The sequence below is a fragment of the Physeter macrocephalus genome, chromosome 20 (genome assembly GCF_002837175.3).
Source record: "Physeter macrocephalus isolate SW-GA chromosome 20, ASM283717v5, whole genome shotgun sequence".
Lineage (NCBI taxonomy): Eukaryota > Metazoa > Chordata > Mammalia > Artiodactyla > Physeteridae > Physeter > Physeter macrocephalus.
This window is the reverse complement of record NC_041233.1, coordinates 75,553,952-75,571,425: the sequence shown is the minus strand read 5'-3', so window position 1 is coordinate 75,571,425 and position 17,474 is coordinate 75,553,952. Positions and strand designations below refer to the sequence as shown.

At 42.7% G+C, this 17,474-nt stretch overlaps 2 protein-coding genes across 3 annotated transcripts in view; one reads left to right on the top strand and one right to left on the bottom strand.

Moving 5' to 3' along the window:
- Positions 1 to 230: 230 nt before the first annotated feature.
- FAM24A (family with sequence similarity 24 member A) lies at positions 231 to 6,520 on the top strand. 2 transcript variants are annotated; one of them, XR_003677743.2, is made up of 3 exons: positions 231 to 1,980; positions 3,162 to 3,282; positions 5,718 to 6,520. XR_003677743.2 is itself a non-coding variant. In XM_028481971.2 (3 exons), exons 1-3 carry the CDS (start codon positions 3,173 to 3,175, stop codon positions 5,864 to 5,866), a joined length of 384 nt encoding a protein of 127 aa, XP_028337772.1. In that variant the 5' UTR covers positions 2,987 to 3,172; the 3' UTR covers positions 5,867 to 6,520. The 2 variants fall into 2 exon arrangements, 1 of the variants encoding a protein (XP_028337772.1); XM_028481971.2 differs by lacking the exon at positions 231 to 1,980 and adding an exon at positions 4,964 to 5,088 and having other exon boundaries at positions 2,987 to 3,282.
- Positions 6,521 to 6,662: 142 nt separating this feature from the next.
- The window catches only part of LOC112064238 (ATPase PAAT-like), a 31,647-nt gene continuing 20,835 nt past the window's right edge, over positions 6,663 to 17,474 (bottom strand). The window contains exon 6 of the mRNA XM_055081128.1: positions 6,663 to 7,204. Coding sequence (XP_054937103.1) covers positions 7,192 to 7,204 — 13 coding nt within the window. The 3' untranslated portion in view covers positions 6,663 to 7,191. The remainder of the gene's footprint in view (positions 7,205 to 17,474) is intronic.

Below are 17,474 nucleotides of genomic sequence, written 5' to 3'. Positions count from 1 at the left end.
CAGCGGCCGTGGCTCACGGGCCCAGCCGCTCCGCGGCATGTGGGATCCTCCCAGACCGGGGCGCGAACCCGGTTCCCCTGCATCGGCAGGCGGACGCGCAACCACTGTGCCACCAGGGGGCTTCCCTGGTGTAACTTTGGATGAGTGGCTTTACCTTTCCTGGCCTCAGTTTTCTCTTCTGTAAGATTGGAGATATCACAGCCTACTTCATTCTCTTGTATGAAGTTTATATGACTTGCCTAGCACAGGCCTAGTATATAGGAGATATCCAGTAAATGTTAAATTTTTCCCTCCCTCTTTCTACTCTTCTCTGTCTTCTTAAGTAGCAAGAGTGGGACTTCCCTGGTGGCCCAGTGGTTAAGAATCCGTCTTGCAATGCAAGGGATGCCCGTTTGATCCCTGGTTGGGGAACTAAGATCCCACATGCCGTGGGGCAACTAAGCCCGGGTGCTGCAACTACTGAGCCCGTGCACTCTGGAGCCCATTGGCCACAACTAGAGAGAAGCTTGCCCACTGCAACGAAAAATCCCATGTGCCCCAACTAAGACCTGACACAGCCAATAAATAAATAAACAAATATTTAATAAATAGCAAGAGTGACATACGTGGTTCTTAATATCATTACTATTCCAGTACATTTGAAAGTCCCTCCTCTCTCCCATCTTAGGTGCTATAGGGAAGTCACATTCAAAGTCAATTATACTGAGCAGTCGTTCTTGAGTCTGGTTCCAGAAGCAGCAGCGGCAGCATACCCTGGGAACCTACTTGAAATGCAGATTTTCAGGCCCTACCTCACAATTCTGACTCTGGGGCCGGGCCCAGCCATCCATGGTTCATCAAGTCCTCCAGCTGATGTGGGTGCACGCTCAGTTTGAGAACCGCTGGTCTATGTTTAAAAGCACAGGCTCTGCAGCCAGATTGCATGGGTTCCTTGCTAAACCCCACTGACACCCTCCAAAGGTGTTCTATAACAGGCAGAAGAAAAATCTAGACTTTTTACTGAGAGCTTTAAACCCCCAAAAGGTTTTGTCCTCGGCTAATTTTTCCAACTCCGTCTCCTACCACCACTCTCCCCTGGATGCATCCCACTATAGCCACCATGGCCCTTTTCTTGTCCCTTGAACACACCAAACCCACTGCAGCCTTGGGATTCTGTTTCTGTCTTCTTTGCCTGGAATACGCCTCCTCACTTTGCTCCCCCGTTTTTCTAGACCTCTGCTGGAATGTCACCTGTTCAGAAAGGTATGTCAGCTATTTTTACTTTCTTTTCCTTTAACCGTCCTTTAAGCGGTAGATCTTTTCAGGACAAATTCTTTTAGTTTTTCTTCATACGAGAATGTCCTTTTTCCTCCATTCCTGAATGATGGTTTTGCCAGATACAGAATTTAACAGTTGTTTTCATTCAGCACTTAGAGAAATGTCATGTACTACTCTCTTCTGGCCTCCATGGTTACAAACAAGAAAGAAGTGCGTTGTTATGTGAATTGGTGTTCCTCTGTAGGTAATGTGTTGTTTCTAGCTGCTTTCAAGTTTGTTTCTTTGTCTTTAGTTTTCAGAATTTTAATTGAGAATGTGTCTTGCCGTGGATTTTCTTGGCTTTATCCTGTTCAGGATTTTCTCAGCTTCTTGAACCTGTCTTTTGCCAAATTTGGGGAGTTTTTAGCTATTACTTCTTCAGAACCTCATCCCCATTCTCTCTCTTCGTTCCTCAGACTCTGATGACATACATGTTGCTCTTTGGTTATGGTCCCAAAGGTCCCTGAGGCTTTGTTAATTTTTGTTCAGATTATTAAATTCTCTTGTTCTGTCCTCAAGTTCGCTGATTTGGTCCCCTGTCATTTCCATCTGCCGCTGAACCCTTCCAGTAGGTACACATGGAACAGGATTCGGAACTCCATGAAAGAGCTGGTGTCCAGAGAGTTGATGTCCCACAGCCTATGGCCTGATAGGCATAGCAGTTGGAGCTGGACAGAGGATAAAGTGAGCTCTTCAACCTTGGAGCTTAATTCCTCCTAACAGGGATGATTCGATCCCTGTTTCTCAAATTATAGGTTTGATAAAATATCCTGTTCCCTAAAGTTTTTTTGTTTTTTGTTAAATTTTTTTCCAGTTAGCCTTCATCCGGATCTGGATGGTTTAACTGTAATAAGTATGTTTAGCAGTAGAATTGTTTGTGCTTCTTTCCTGGCTCACGTTCCCCAATTTCATTGTGTTAGATTAAGCAAATTGCTTATTCCAGACAAACCGGATTTCCTGGGAGGATTTAGGGGGAAAAATGGCAGAAAGGCCTCTGGTTTCCTGTTGCAACAGAATGAGAGACAAAGTCTCCTAGAATCTCCTTAAACCATGAGATGGCATGACAGCTGTCATGGGAGAATTAAAAACTTTTTTTCCTTAAAACATAATCACGGGCTTCCCTGGTGGCGCAGTGGTTGCGCGTCCGCCTGCCGATGCAGGGGAACCGGGTTCGCGCCCCGGTCTGGGAGGATCCCGCATGCCGCGGAGCGGCTGGGCCCGTGGGCCATGGCCGCTGAGCCTGCGCGTCCGGAGCCTGTGCTCCGCAACGGGAGAGGCCGCAGCAGAGGGAGGCCCGCATACCCCAAAAAAAAAAAAAAAAAAAAAAAAAACCAAAAACAAAAACATAATCACTTATGAAATGGGTTTGTGTATTCTATCACACAGCATGATATTTTTAAAAAAGTCTTTCCCTTAGTCATTCCCATAAAACAGTATTTTTAAATTTGCTGAACAGCAAGGAGTCAATCCTGACTCTATCAGTAAATGTATTTCATGAGACCCAGGTGTTTGGGAATAAAACCATTTGCTCAAGTGCAGGCCTGTTTTTTACTGACAGTTGCACATTACTGCCTGTGAAAGGGAAAAATTCTTCTCAATTTTTCTATTAATTTCCTTCTCTCTGGACTTTGTATTTCAGTCCTTTTTCATCCATGAATAAACCTTTACCCAACCTGGACCAGCTTAGGATTCTAGGCTTCTCTGGGAAGAGCCATTCATGTTTTAGATGCATAAAGAAGGCTCTGTGGCTTGGGTTCATTCTTCTTCCACTGAAGCTTCCTTCAGTGGAAGAAGAATGGTGGTTGCTAAGTGACTGTGGCCAGGGGGAACTCACACTCACTGCTTGCCTGCACTTCTCTGCCCAGGTGTGTGTAAGATGTTTGACCTCAAGATTATGATTGCCATTGGTGGCGGCTTACTGATGACCGCATTTGTGCTGATAGGTGTTGTCATCTGTCTTTACTTCCAAGTAGCTGACACATTAAAGTGAGTGATGTGGGTAAGAGTGGCTAACACCCCCCCAAATGGGATCCTGGGGCTCTGTACTGAGCAGGGTCATTCCTTGCCCCGTGGCCGCACCCTGGGTGAGGTCAGGAACAGCGGGAGGGTTAGAGACGACAGAGGCAGTGCGTGTAGATTCTTGGCTTCTTCCCCTTCCGGTGTGGGGCTGTGAGCTCATAAGTCGAATGTTCTCAGCCGGGTGGCTCTGTGCTGCCTTGTCACTTAACCTCGTTGCGTTTACCCTCAGCTGGTTGATTGCACACTGGCTGGCCCCGCTCTGTTCAGGCTCTGCAGACTGGGGACTGTCGGGGAGACTGTGTGAGTGGGTCTCTGCCTCTGTTCACCCAGAGGTCGGGCCGAGCTGACCTCCTCTCATCCTGAGTTGGGGAGCTCTCGGGTTGTCCTCTCACTCGTGGCCTTGGGGACGGTGAGGGGGGCCTAAAGGACTCGGGGGAAGCTGACAAGGGAGTGTAGATCAGACAAGAGAGCATTAAATTGGGGGGAAAGAAACCTTCAAACATGGGAGAGATTGGTTGTCAGAAGCAGTGGTGTTCCCATTCGTTAACGTTCCAAGGAGGCAGCATAAGTTGTTGAACAGAGTCCTGCATCAAGCTTTCAATGACCTGCCTTTTATCTACAGCTCCTCCTCTGCTCGTCTGTGTTTGATCAAGGCACTGTGTGGCAGTGCGTGTAGATTCTTGGCTTCTTCCCCTTCCGGTGTGGGGCTGTGAGCTCATAAGTCGAATGTTCTCAGCCGGGTGGCTCTGTGCTGCCTTGTCACTTAACCTCGTTGCGTTTACCCTCAGCTGGTTGATTGCACACTGGCTGGCCCCGCTCTGTTCAGGCTCTGCAGACTGGGGACTGTCGGGGAGACTGTGTGAGTGGGTCTCTGCCTCTGTTCACCCAGAGGTCGGGCCGAGCTGACCTCCTCTCATCCTGAGTTGGGGAGCTCTCGGGTTGTCCTCTCACTCGTGGCCTTGGGGACGGTGAGGGGGGCCTAAAGGACTCGGGGGAAGCTGACAAGGGAGTGTAGATCAGACAAGAGAGCATTAAATTGGGGGGAAAGAAACCTTCAAACATGGGAGAGATTGGTTGTCAGAAGCAGTGGTGTTCCCATTCGTTAACGTTCCAAGGAGGCAGCATAAGTTGTTGAACAGAGTCCTGCATCAAGCTTTCAATGACCTGCCTTTTATCTACAGCTCCTCCTCTGCTCGTCTGTGTTTGATCAAGGCACTGTGTTTCTCCATGTCTCAGATTCCTTATCTAATAATGGGGAGAAAAAACACACAAAAAAGAAGCAGTGGTTTTCCCATTCTAGGGAAGGTAGGCCTGTGTGCTGGAAGGTGAATCCCAGCACCCAGGGGACGGCTGACTTTGGCACCTGTCGTGCTCTGCACTTGGAGGACTTGCAGTGATCATCTGGGTGACCCACACTTGCAATCCACTCTCCCTTATTTGCTGTAACGAGATTTTACATTTCTGGCAATCTTAGGAGAGAAGGGGATTAGACAGGAACTTGGGACGGGGGCAGAGCACTTTACTCTGGGGCTGGTGTCATGTGTTTGATTGGCTCCAGCCCCAAACTTTCCAGATAGCCCTGACAATTGTAACAGATGGACTGGAATGAAAAATTCTAATTCCATGCTTTCTGTATATTTTTCTGAAGTGCTGCAAAGGCCCCTGTTGCTATGGCCATAACCAAGAGTAATCGAGACACGGTCGCCGAGGCTACAACCTCCACCTCTGAGTCTTATCCCAGCCTCCAGTGCTTGGAAACTAAAGCATTTTTAAGTAATATGAAAAGCAAACAAACAAAATCCCCTTAATTCTTCTCAGTGTATATTTTCTTGAGCACCTCCTGCATCTAAAATAGTGGGTTCAGCAAGACAAAGTACAGACACAGAAGCTTTGGTTCCTGAACTCAAGTATCTGTCCACAGTGTAAAATCATACCCTGGAAACCTGTAGGTCAAACAGAATTCAGGTTTCATTAGAGGCACAGCAAAGGGCACGGAGATCCAGTGGAAGGAATAATGAAGGGTGGGGGAGGGGGGACAGGTGAGAGCCTCAGGGGAGGCTTCCTGGAGAGAAGACATTAGGATTCGAGCAAGTGGAGGGGGAGATGGAAGGCAGGCCCAGGCAGCCAAAGGAAGCAGCCCAGGCTCAGAGGTTTGAACACATGTGGGCTGTGGGATGTACAGTGGGAGGTGAGGCCGGATAATAAGCTAGGCTGAGACAGAGATGGTGTTGGAGGCCATGCTAAGGGATGTGCCTTCCATCCTGCCCTGTGGAGCCCCAGCTTCAAGCTCCTGGGGGCTCCCCACTGAGTTGAGGGTGGATCTGTTAGGGGAACCACAGACCGAAACCGCCCGCCCTGGCCAGACGCAATAGTAACCACTCGCATGATTTATCTTACAACAGGAGGTCCTGGTAAGAAATGTGGAACTGACATTCCTTACCCACCCACCCACAGGAAGAATTCGGGAAAGGTCAAAAGGAGAGAGGAGACGCCAGTCCATATGTCTTACCAGCCTCCCAGAATCTTTCTCGCTGGAATCCATCTCGGCTGAGCGATGCGCGCGCCACCAGGAAGGACCCTGAGTCAGACCAGATACGTGCCAAGCAAAATGATTGGCCAGAGACCACCCCGAAACTAACCCCATCACCATAAACCCTGAGACTGCGAGCCACGTGGCAGAGCAGTTCTCCTGGGTTCCCTTACCCTGCCGCTCTCTGCCCGGGCGCCCCTTCCCAACAAAGTCTCCTGCGCTGTCAGCACGTGTGTCTCCTCGGACTATCCATTTCCAAGTGTTAGACAAGACCCCACTCTCGGGCCCTGGAAGGGGTCCTCCTTCCTGCAACAGATCCAACACTCCCACGCGAACATTCCTCCATCTAAATCTCCTGCAGCTCTGAGTTAGCACGTCTGGCTTTGGCTCCACCTCGCTTACCCTTGTGTGTGGCATATAATTCCTCCAAGCCCCATTTTCCTTGTCTGTAAAATGGAGGTAATAGGACCCACTTGATAAGATTGTTCTGAAGATTCGATGGGATGTTGAAGAGGAAAGATCTTAATTTAGAGACAAATACGGTAAAAATATAAGTTTCTCCTGAGAGGATAAGCCTCCAAGCAATACAGTGCTTACCACTAAGACCGAATTTGCAATAACTTTCAGAGCAGTCTTTTTCTCAGGCTTCTAAAGTATATTTTCTTGAAAATAAGAATTCTTCTAGTAGTCTGCATGACATTAAAATCTTTTGTCATTTTAGTGTTTGCTTTTGAATCACATTACATAATTGTATACATAAAATTAGAGTGATTATGAAAATTCGCTAAAGTTGCACTTTTGATATAAAAGATTCAGGAGTGTCTAAAGCTTTTCTTAAGAAGACATTTTCTTCAAACCTTGTGAAAGCTCGGTTTTTCTTTTCCATGTTAAGTTGAACAAACCACTTGACTATTTAATCACTTAAGATTAGGGGGGCTTCCCTGGTGGCGCAGTGGTTGAGAGTCCGCCTGCCGATGCAGGGGAACCGGGTTCGCGCCCCGGTCCGCGAGGATCCCACATGCCGCGGAGCGGCCGGGCCCGTGAGCCATGGCCGCCGAGCCTGCGCGTCCGGAGCCTGTGCTCCGCAACGGGAGAGGCCACAGCAGTGAGAGGCCCGCGTACCGCCAAAAAAAAAAGATTAGGTGTGATTATAACAAAATCTCAAAATAACAGTGGCTTGAACAAGTAAGAATTTGGTTTTTCTCCTCTTCAAGATACCCAGCAGCAGACAGTCAGGCTGGCTGCCTTTCCCGTGTCAGGGGCCATGGTGCTCTACCGTGGTGTGTTGTTTTCTTTTTCCCCCAAAGTCATATCATGGTCCAAGATGACTGCTGGTTCTCTAACCTTCATGTCCAAATTCTAGACAAAGAGGAAGGAGGTTGAAAAAAGCTGTGCATTCCATTTCTCTTTAAATCCCCTGTGCTAGGTAGAACTGAATCACAGTCTCACCTAGCTGCAAGGGAAGCTCATAAATGTAGTTTTTATTCCAGTTGTGAATGTGCCTGGTAAACATCGACGTAGTAATAGACATTGCATGTAATGAGCTATCTTCACCTCAATCGTGAAGTGATTTCTGACAGTTTATCTTCTAAATATTCATATAAAACACGTTTTGATTATGTTAATTCACATCTTTGTGGTAATGCATTAACATTTAATATAACCCTTATCATCAGAGTCATTATTTTTCCCCATTAGTGAGTTATTACATCTCATAAATGAGTGAAAGCATGTAACACTTAGAACAGTGCCTGAGAATGTGTTCCATAAATGTTCGCCTGACTAACACACATTCTGTGTGTTAGCACAGAAATGGGCAGCAAGGTGCACCCTTGACTGTTCTGGCGCCTTCCACTGAGCCCCTAGCACGCCTTTCTAAGCACATACTCCCCATCTGTAACCACAATTTGTACTTCCTGTGATAACAGAATGCTTGCTTTATAAGTAAGCATCCCATGTTTACTTAGAGTTAACTAGTGACAGGTGATTACCTACTAAAAGGGGTAAAAAAGATAACTTGGAAATGAAGGAAACAGCTACTCCCTCTGGGATGAACATAGAACTCAGCATCTTCCAAAGGCCCCCTCTCTGCTGAGTTTCAGTCCTCTCAACACAGGGCTTGGCTGATGGAATAGTCAGCATTTCAGTGATGCTGAAATTTGCCAGAAGCGGGGGACAAACTTTCTAGAGGGTGAGGGCTCCCAGCCCCAGTACGTTTTAAGAAGCAAATTTAGAATTGCATCTTCCCTGGCGGCTGCTCTGAAACAGAAATGACCTGTCCATCTTGAGTTCCAGGACACTTTCTCTTCTCCTCTCCTGGCATCTATTCCCAGGTTCATCTTAGGTGTTCATATGCCTTCCAATTTTCTCTTACCACCAGGAAGTTCCATATCAGACATGAAGGCAGGACTGTGTCTCTCATATTCAATTCTGTATTCCCAGGCCCTAAAACAGTAACTAATGGATATTTTTTGAATTAATGAAAGAAAGAAAAAGAAGAAGGCAACACCACACACACACTTGCTCTTTTTAGTCTCACCTTGGACACCAGGATTCCTTTCTATCATCTGCACAACGTAGTGCCTGAGGGACTTTAATGTGCCTTCCTCAGGCTCTCTGGACATAATAGTTTGAAATTCCTCCAAACTGAACCTGGATCTGCATTTTCTTTTTCCTCCTGATCCTGTGCCACCTCCCCACCCCCTCCCCCTCAGGGTCAGCACCCTGGAAGGCTCAGAGGAACCCAGCTGGACCCAGGGTTTGCCCAGGTGCCACACTACCTGCCTCACATGGCTAATCCCTTAGACTCCAAAGGCTTTAATTTTGCAGAAGAGCAGTGAAGGCTTAAGAGGTCAAAGGTGCTACACCGCCTTCATGATCTGAACAAAGAGTAAGGCAAAGGCACAGTCCCAAGTCAGTGCTGCGAGGAATTAGTTGTGCCTACTGTGTGCCAGGTGTTGGAGATCCCCTGTGAAGAGCTTTAGCTGGGCACCTCCTGCAAACCTTCCAGGAAAAAAACTGGGGAGAGCAGACATACTGTTTGGGATCGCTGATAATAAACCAGTCACACAGAAGCTATATTCTCACATAAATCTACCCTTTGCATAGTCAAACTGACACATTTCCCTAGAGGTGGCCAGGAGGCTTATGAAACTAGATGGTTATGAAATGCAGAAAAGTATAAAAGTCTGCTCAGGGCTTCCCTGGTGGCGCAGTGGTTGGGAGTCCACCTGCCGATGCAGGGGGCGCGGGTTCACGCCCCGGTCCGGGAGGATCCTGCGTGCCGTGGAGCGGCTGGGCCCGTGAGCCATGGCTGCTGGGCCTGTGCGTCCGGAGCCTGTGCTCCGCAATGGGAGAGGCCACAACAGTGAGAGGCCCGCGTAACACACAAAAAAAGAAAAAAAAAAGTCTGCTCACCCTCAAGGCTGCCTCCTCACAAAGATGGAGTCTGTGAGAAGGGTCATCCCTTTGGCCCTTTTAACTGAATCATGTTTGGCGGAGTTGGATTTGACCAAGTCTGAAGGTAAGAAAATTGAACCAGGTCTTTCAAACAAAACAGGGCCATTCAAGAGGCACCTGCCAGAGACTTAAAACATTTTTAAATGTTCTGCTGCCCTCATCGTGGAAAAATGTACTCTTATATATACTTAGTGGAAGATTAATTTAGTACCAGCTTTATTCAAGGTGATATAACAATATTTATAAAAATATAAAAAGCACAAGGAATTTTACCAGGTATATTACTTCTAAAAGTTTAATCTTTAAAGAATTAATATCAATCCTTCTCAAACTCTTCCAGAAAACAGAAAAGGAAAGAGCACTTCCAAACTCATTTTACAAGGCTAGCATTACCCTGATCCCAGAGGTAGACAACGCAATAAGAAAAAGTAACAGGCCAATATCCCAGATGAACATATCCTCAATAAAAAATACTAGCAAACTGAATTCAGCAGTACGTAAAAAGGATCATGCACCGTGTTCAAGTGGAATTTATCCTTCGGATGCAAGGATGGTTCAGCATACATAAATCAATCTATGTGAGACAACACATTAACAGAATGAAGGATAAAAATCATATCGTTATCTCAATAAATGCAGAAAAAGCATTTGACAAAATACAACATCCTTTCATGACAAAAGCTCTCAACAAATTGGGTATAGAAGGAACATATCTCAACATAATAAAGGCTATATATGACAAGGCCACAGCTAACATCATACTCAGTATGAAAAGCTGAAGGTTTTTCCTCTAAGATCAGGAACAACACAAGTATGCCCACTCTTGCCACTTTTATTCAACATAGTACTGGAAGTCTTAGCTAGAGCAATCAGGCAAGAAAAGGAAATAAAAGGCATCCAAATCAGAAAGGAAGAAATAAACTTGTCTCTGTTTGCAGATTATATGATGTAATATACAGAAATCTCTCAAGACTCCACAAAATACTGTTAGAACTAATAAATTCAGTAAAGTTGCAGGATACAAAATCAACATACAAAATCATTTGCATTCCTTGTACACAAACTACCACAGAAATTAAGAAAACCCACTTACAATAGCATCGAAAAGAATAAAATATTTAGGAATAAATTTAACCAAGGAGATGAAAAATCTGTACACTGAAACCTATAAAACACTAATGAAGGAAACTGAAGAAGACACAAATAAATGGAAAGATATTCCCATGTTCATGGACTCGAAGAATTAATTATGTTAAAATGTCTATACTATCTCCAAACAATATACAGGTTCAATTCAATCCCTATTAAAATTCTAATGGCATTTTTCACAAAAATAGAAAAAAGAATTCTAAAATCCATGTGGAATCCCGAAAGACCCCAAATAGTCAAGGCAATCTAGAAAGGAACAAAGCTGGAGGCATCATGTTTCCTGAGTTCAAACTGTATTACAAAGCTGTTGTAATCAAAACAGTAAAGTATTAGCATAAAATCCAATGAAACTAATAGATAGCCCAGAAATAAACATATATATATTTAATTAATTTTTGACAAAAGAACCAAGAATAAACAACGCAGAATGTATAATCTCTTCAATAAATAGTTTTGGGAAAACTGGATATCCACTTTCAAAAAAATGAAACTGGACCCCTATCTTACACCATATACAGAAATCAACTCAAAATGTAGTAAAGAGTTGAACATAAGACCTGAAACTATAAAGGCCTAGAAGAAAACACAGGGGGTAAGCTCCTTGGCATTTCTCTTGACATTTTTTTCTTTGGATTTGACGCCTAAAGCAACAGCAAAAAAAGCAAACAAGTAGGACTACATAAAACTAAAAAAAATTATTCACATAAAACAAGTCAAAATGAAAAGGCAACCTATTAAATGGGAGAAAAATATTTGCAAACTACACACCCAATAAGGGATTAATATTCAAAATATACAAGGAACTCATACAACTCAATAGCACAAAAACAAACAACCCAATCAAAAAATGGACAAGGGCCTGAATAGACATTTTCCTAAATACTATATACAAATGGCCAACAGTTATATGAAAAGGTGCTCAACATTACTAATCATTAAAGAAATGCAAATCAAAACCACAGTGAGATGTCACCTCACACCTGTTAGGATGGCTATTATCAAAAAGTCAAGAGAAAAAAAAAGAATCTTATTAAAAAAAAAAGTCAAAAGATAACAAGTGTTGGCCAAGATGTGGAGAACAGGGGACCCTTGTACAATGTTGGTGGGAATGTAAATTGGTACGACCATTAGGGAAAACTGTATAGATGTTCCTCAAAAAATTAACAATAGAACTACCATACGATACAATAATCCCATTTTTGGGTATACATCCAAAGGAAATAAAACCTTAAAGAGACATCTGTACTCTCATGTTCATTGCAGCATTATTCAGAGTAGTCAAGATATGGAAACAACGTACATGTCTGTCAACAGATGAATGAATAAAACAATGTGAGATATATTTACATATATAAAATGGAATATTATCCAGCCTTAAATAGGCTATTTGTGACATGAATAAACTAGGATAACATTATGCTAAATGAAATAAGCCAGACACAGAATGACAAATAAGGAATGATCTCACTTTATGTGGAATACAAAAAAGTCAAATTCATTGCAACAGAGAGTAGAATGGTGGTTACTAGGGGTAGGTGTGGGGGAAATGGGGAGATATTAGTCAAAGGGTACAAACTTTCAGCTACAAGATGAATAAATTCTGGAAACCTAATATACAGCATGGTGATTACAGTTAATAGTGCATAGTATGCACTTGAATTTTGCTAAGTGAGTAGATATCAAGTGTTCTTGCTACACACACACACACACACACACACACACACAAACACACACAAATAGTAGCTGTGTGAGTGGTAGATATGTTAATCAGGTTGATTTTGGTAATCATTTCATGATGTATATGTATATTAAAACATCATGTCGTATACCTTACATATATACAATTCTTATGTCAATCATACCTCAATGAATAAAATAATACTAGTAAAAGTGTTATCTTTATTAAAAACCTATAATATACTATTTTTATAAGGATATCACGCATCAGCCACAGAGAAGAAAAATAAGTTTTGTTCCTCTACAAGTGGAGTTACTAACCATTAGATTCCATTGTAAAGTATGTGTTTGTTCACATTCAATTAAATTTCTTTTTAAAACCATCGTTCTTCAGGTCCTAAGAGATTTTTACTCTTTACGAACGCTATGTAGAGAAGTCATACATGTTTTTCTCCCCAGAGCTTCACACTGGGACATAAAGTCCTGGTAGCTAACCGTGATGAGAGAAATACAGTTCACTTTTAACAACATGGCTGAGTGGGGATCTCACGTGGGTAGGGCAGGCCCACAAAGCCCTGATCCTGAAACTCGGTCCCAGTGAGGACTGCACCTGAACACTAAAAGACCAGAAAGCAAAGCATCAGAATCATCTTTGCCCACTTTCAGCAAGTAGAGACTTTGGTCTCCTAACAAGGGTGGTTGAAGTCTCTGGCCATATTGAAAACTCTGTTAGAAAGTCAGCTGCTTCTAGATGATGATGATAGTGACGGCTGATAGTCACTGACTGATGGCTGTGCCCCCAGCTCAGGCTCATGGGGACACTGAGAATTTGTCTCAGATCATACAGTTTGTAAATGGAATGACTGGGGTTAGTACCCAACTAGTCTAGTTCCAGATTCTAGGCCCTAAGACACTAAACTTCTAGTCTGGGACTTTGCTACTCATTATAATCAGCCAGGGAGCTTCCTCAAACCCAGATCTGCAGGCTAAACACAATAGAATTATATCACAACCTCTGGGGGGTGGGACCCAAGCATCAGTGGATTATTTTCAACTTTTTATTTTGAAATAAGTATACACTCACAGGTGTTTTTGTTGTTGCTGTTTTGTAAGTGCCCAGGTGATCTCAGTGTGAGGCCAAGCTGAGAACTGGGCACTGAACTGCAAGACTATCTCAGGGCCCCATGAGAACTGCCCCAGTTAATCCTCTCAACAGCCCTCGGGGGTAGATGCAGTCTAATCCCCAGTCAATGAGTAAGAAAGTCCAGAGAAGTCACTTAACACGACCAAAGTCACATACTAATGGAAGTGGGAGAGGATATCAGAAGCACCTGGAGAGTTTACAAGTACAATGGCTGTGCCCTACCCCTCAATTCGCTGATTCAAATAAGGTGGGTGGGGCCTGAGAATTTGCATAGGTTAACAACTTCCCAGGTGATACTGCTGCTGCTGCTCGAAGAACCACACATTGAGAATCATGGCTCTACAGCATTGATACTGAATTCACTACTCTTTATCTCTCAAAGAAATAAAAGAAGGGGGACTTTCAAATTTCCTAGAATTCTAGGGTTATTAAGAATCATATACATTATTTCTGATGTGGAAAGAGAAAGAATAAAGCATGGAAAGAGTGAGGGGAGAGGAAGATTAACAAGTGACATTTATTGGACACCTCCTGCGTGCCTGGCCTGTGCTAGCTGCTTCATGTTCAGAATATTATAAACCTCACACAAGATGAAAACTGTGATACACCCATTTTACAGAAGGGAAAACTGAGGTTACAGAATATTAAATCACTCACCCAAAGTTATACAGCAGTTAAGTGAACAAGATGGAAGAACTCAGATTTATCTATCCTTGTGTTTTTTCCTCTAAGTCATCTTGGAAATATGTTCTTCAAGAACATTTGGAGAGGAAATGGGAAAATGGTAAAAACCTTAAATCCTGGGCTGCTGTCCAATGCAGGGCATAGGACTGTCTTTAAGAAGGAGGAAGTAGTGATGTGAGGAAAGGAAGGGACAACTAGGAAGGTGCTGTACTTGCTTTACCTTGAGAGAGGTGGCCATGGAAGAGGAGTCACTTCTCCTTTCAACAGCCTTGGATTTCAAATGTCAAAGGGGATCAGTTCCAAGTAAGAAGGTTCTATACCAAACCCACATGGGCACGCGGAACAGAGAATGGAAGCAAGGGGAAGGCAAGGAGTCCTGGATCCCAGGCCCGTCTTCCCCACTTACTTGATAGAATGGCTGGCAAAGCAGTTCAGCTCCCTGAGCCCGTTGCTTCTTCTCAAAAGTGAAAAGATAATGAATAATGTGTGGTTTGACAATGGCGGTGCTGGCTATTACTGTCTGAGAGGTTTCAGTGAGAACAGAGGTGTCACCACTTTGTAAACTGTGATGCCAATGTGAGCAGTTGATCCCTTTGATGGTGGCTCTTCTCCAACCACAGATGTGTTTCGTTCACAGGCTTGATCCAGATGGAAAGTGTGAAAGTGAAAACGTTAAGTTTTTGATAGAAACTCTACAAAGGGGTCTCTAGTTAGTGAAAATCTCAGTAAAAATACTGCATTCTGTTTGAATCATTTTGTTTCATCGTATTTCAAGAATTCTGACTCTGAAGAAGTCAAAGAATTGCCTTTGTCTTCTACTACTTCTCTTCTGGAACCCATACTACTTGTTTAAAATTAAAACTTCAGGACATACAGAAGGACACAGGGTTTTTTCCCCTCCCCCTCAATTTTTTTTTATTGTGTTAAAATAAACATAATAACCATCTTAACCATTTTTAAGTGTACAATTCAGTCGTATTAAATACACTCATAATATTGTGCAAACATTACCCTCATCTATCTCCATAACTTTGACCTTGTGAAACTGAAACTGTATACCCATTAAACGGTGACTCCCATCACGCTCCCCCCAGTCCCTGGCAACTACCATTCTACTTTCTGTCTCTGTGATTTTAACTCTAAGTACTTATAAGGTGTGGCTGGCTTCTTTTTCTTAGCATGATGTTCTCAAGGTTCATCTATGTTGTAGCATGTGATAGAATTTCCTTTCTTTTCAAGGCTGACTCATCTTTCATTCTCTGTATATGCCACATTTTGCTTATCCATTCATCCATGGATGGACACTTCTGTTGCTTTCACCTTTTGGCAACTGTGAACAATGCTGATATGAACATGGGTGCACAATATCCCTTTGAGACACTGCTTTCAATTCTTTTGGGTATATACCCAGAAGTGGAACTGCTAGATCATATGGTAAATCTCTTTTTAATTTTGGGGGAAACCTTCATACTGTTTTCCATAGTGACTATACCATTTTACCATTTTACTGTGTACCAAAAGTGCACGAGGGTTCCAATTTCTCCACATCCTCACCATTTTCTGTTGTTTCAATAGTAGCCATCCTAATCAGTGAGGTGGTATCTCATTGTAGTCTTGATTTGCATTTCTCTAATGATTAATGACATAGAGCATCTTTTCATGTGCTTATTGGTCATTTGTATATCTTCTTTGGAGAAACATCTACTCAAGTCCTTTGCCCATTTTTGAATTGGGTTGTTTGTTTTGTACCGTTAGGTGTTCTCCATATATTCTGAATATTAATCCTTTATCACATATATCATTTGCAAATATTTTCTCCCATTGTGTGAGTTGCCTTTTTACTGTGGATAGTGTCTTTTGATGCACAAAATTTTTAAATTTTCATGAAGTCATATCTGTCTGTTTTTTCTTGTTACCCATGGGTATCATGTCATATCAAAGAAACCACTGCCAAATCCAATGTCGTGAAGTTTTCGTCCTATGGTTTTTTCTGAGACTTTTACTGTTTTAGGTTTACATTTAGGTCTTTGATCTATTTTCAAAAAAATGTCATGTTACATAACAGTCCAACTTCATTCTTTTGCATGTGGATATCTAGTTTTCCCAGAACAACTTTTTGAAAAGATTGTCCTTTTCCCATTGAATAGTCTTGGCATCCTCGTCAAAATTCATTTGACCATGTACTAGAATGTTTTTCTGGGCTCTCTATTCAATTCCATTGATTTCTGCGTCTGTCTCTATAACAGTACCCCACTGCTTTCATTACTATAGCTTTATTTTTTTTCTTTAAATAAATTTATTTTTGGGCTGCGTTGGGTCTTCGTTGCTGCACGTGGGCTTTTTCCAGTTGCGGTGAGCGGGGGCTACTCTTCATTGCGGTGCACGGGCTGCTCATTGCAGTGGCTTCTCTTGCTGCGGAGCACGGGCTCTAGGTGCGTAGGCTCAGTAGTTGTGGCTCGCGGGCTCCAGAGTATGGGCGCAGTTGCTCCGCGGCATATGGGATCTTCCCAGACCAGGGCTGGAACCCGTGTCCCCTGCATTGGCAGGCGGATTCTTAACCCCTGAGCTACCAGAGAAGTCCTGCCATCATGTCTTTTTCAACACACACACACACACACACACAAAGACAGATATGTAGGTGATAGATAGGCAGAAATAATATAATTTAGATCTTCGGAACTTGGAAAGATTAACAAGATGAAAGAGAAATTAATGTTCATCTGAATTATTTTTAGTATTATAATCATAGAATATTATAAAATTTACTTTTATTTTACAAAACGTGTATAAATTACAATAAAACATTTCTATAACTACAACCATAATTACTAGAATTTTAAAGTGTATTTTAATTTTTATAAAGAAGGCCCTATTTGTGTTTTCTGGTGTTTTACTTTTTTTAAAAAACATTTTCATTGTTTTCAACAGAAACCAGGACAATTAATTCATTTGTGCTATATTTTGGTAATAAACAGAATGTCATCAATCTACAAAATATATGTGGCATTCTAAATAAAAAAGAGGCAGAATATTCCTTTTAAAGTGGTTTCATTGTTTTCTAAAGCTAATGGATTTTTTTTTCTTTTTTAAAAATATATCTCGCTAGAGTGCAAGGGGAGCATTCAAATCTGGCCATTCACTCTATGTAATTAGGAATGGATCCTAGAAAAAAAAGTCAAATAATATGAGTTTAAAGAATTTTTCTTTTTGAATTTTTGAATTTTACTTTATTTTTTTACACAGGTCCTTATTAGTCATCAATTTTATACATATTAGTGTATACATGTCAATACCAATCTCCCAATTCATCCCACCACTTCCCCCCTCTTGGTGTCCGTACGTTTGTTCTCTACATCTGTGTCTCTATTTCTAGTAAGGGCAGATTTTATATCATCTCAATATGCGTGGAGGATTTTGAAGACCTTAAAAATGTGTAACTCAACAAATGCATACTTCTGTATAGTACCCCTTGAAGGTGTGTGTGTGTGTGTGTGTGTGTGTGTGTGTGTGTGTGTG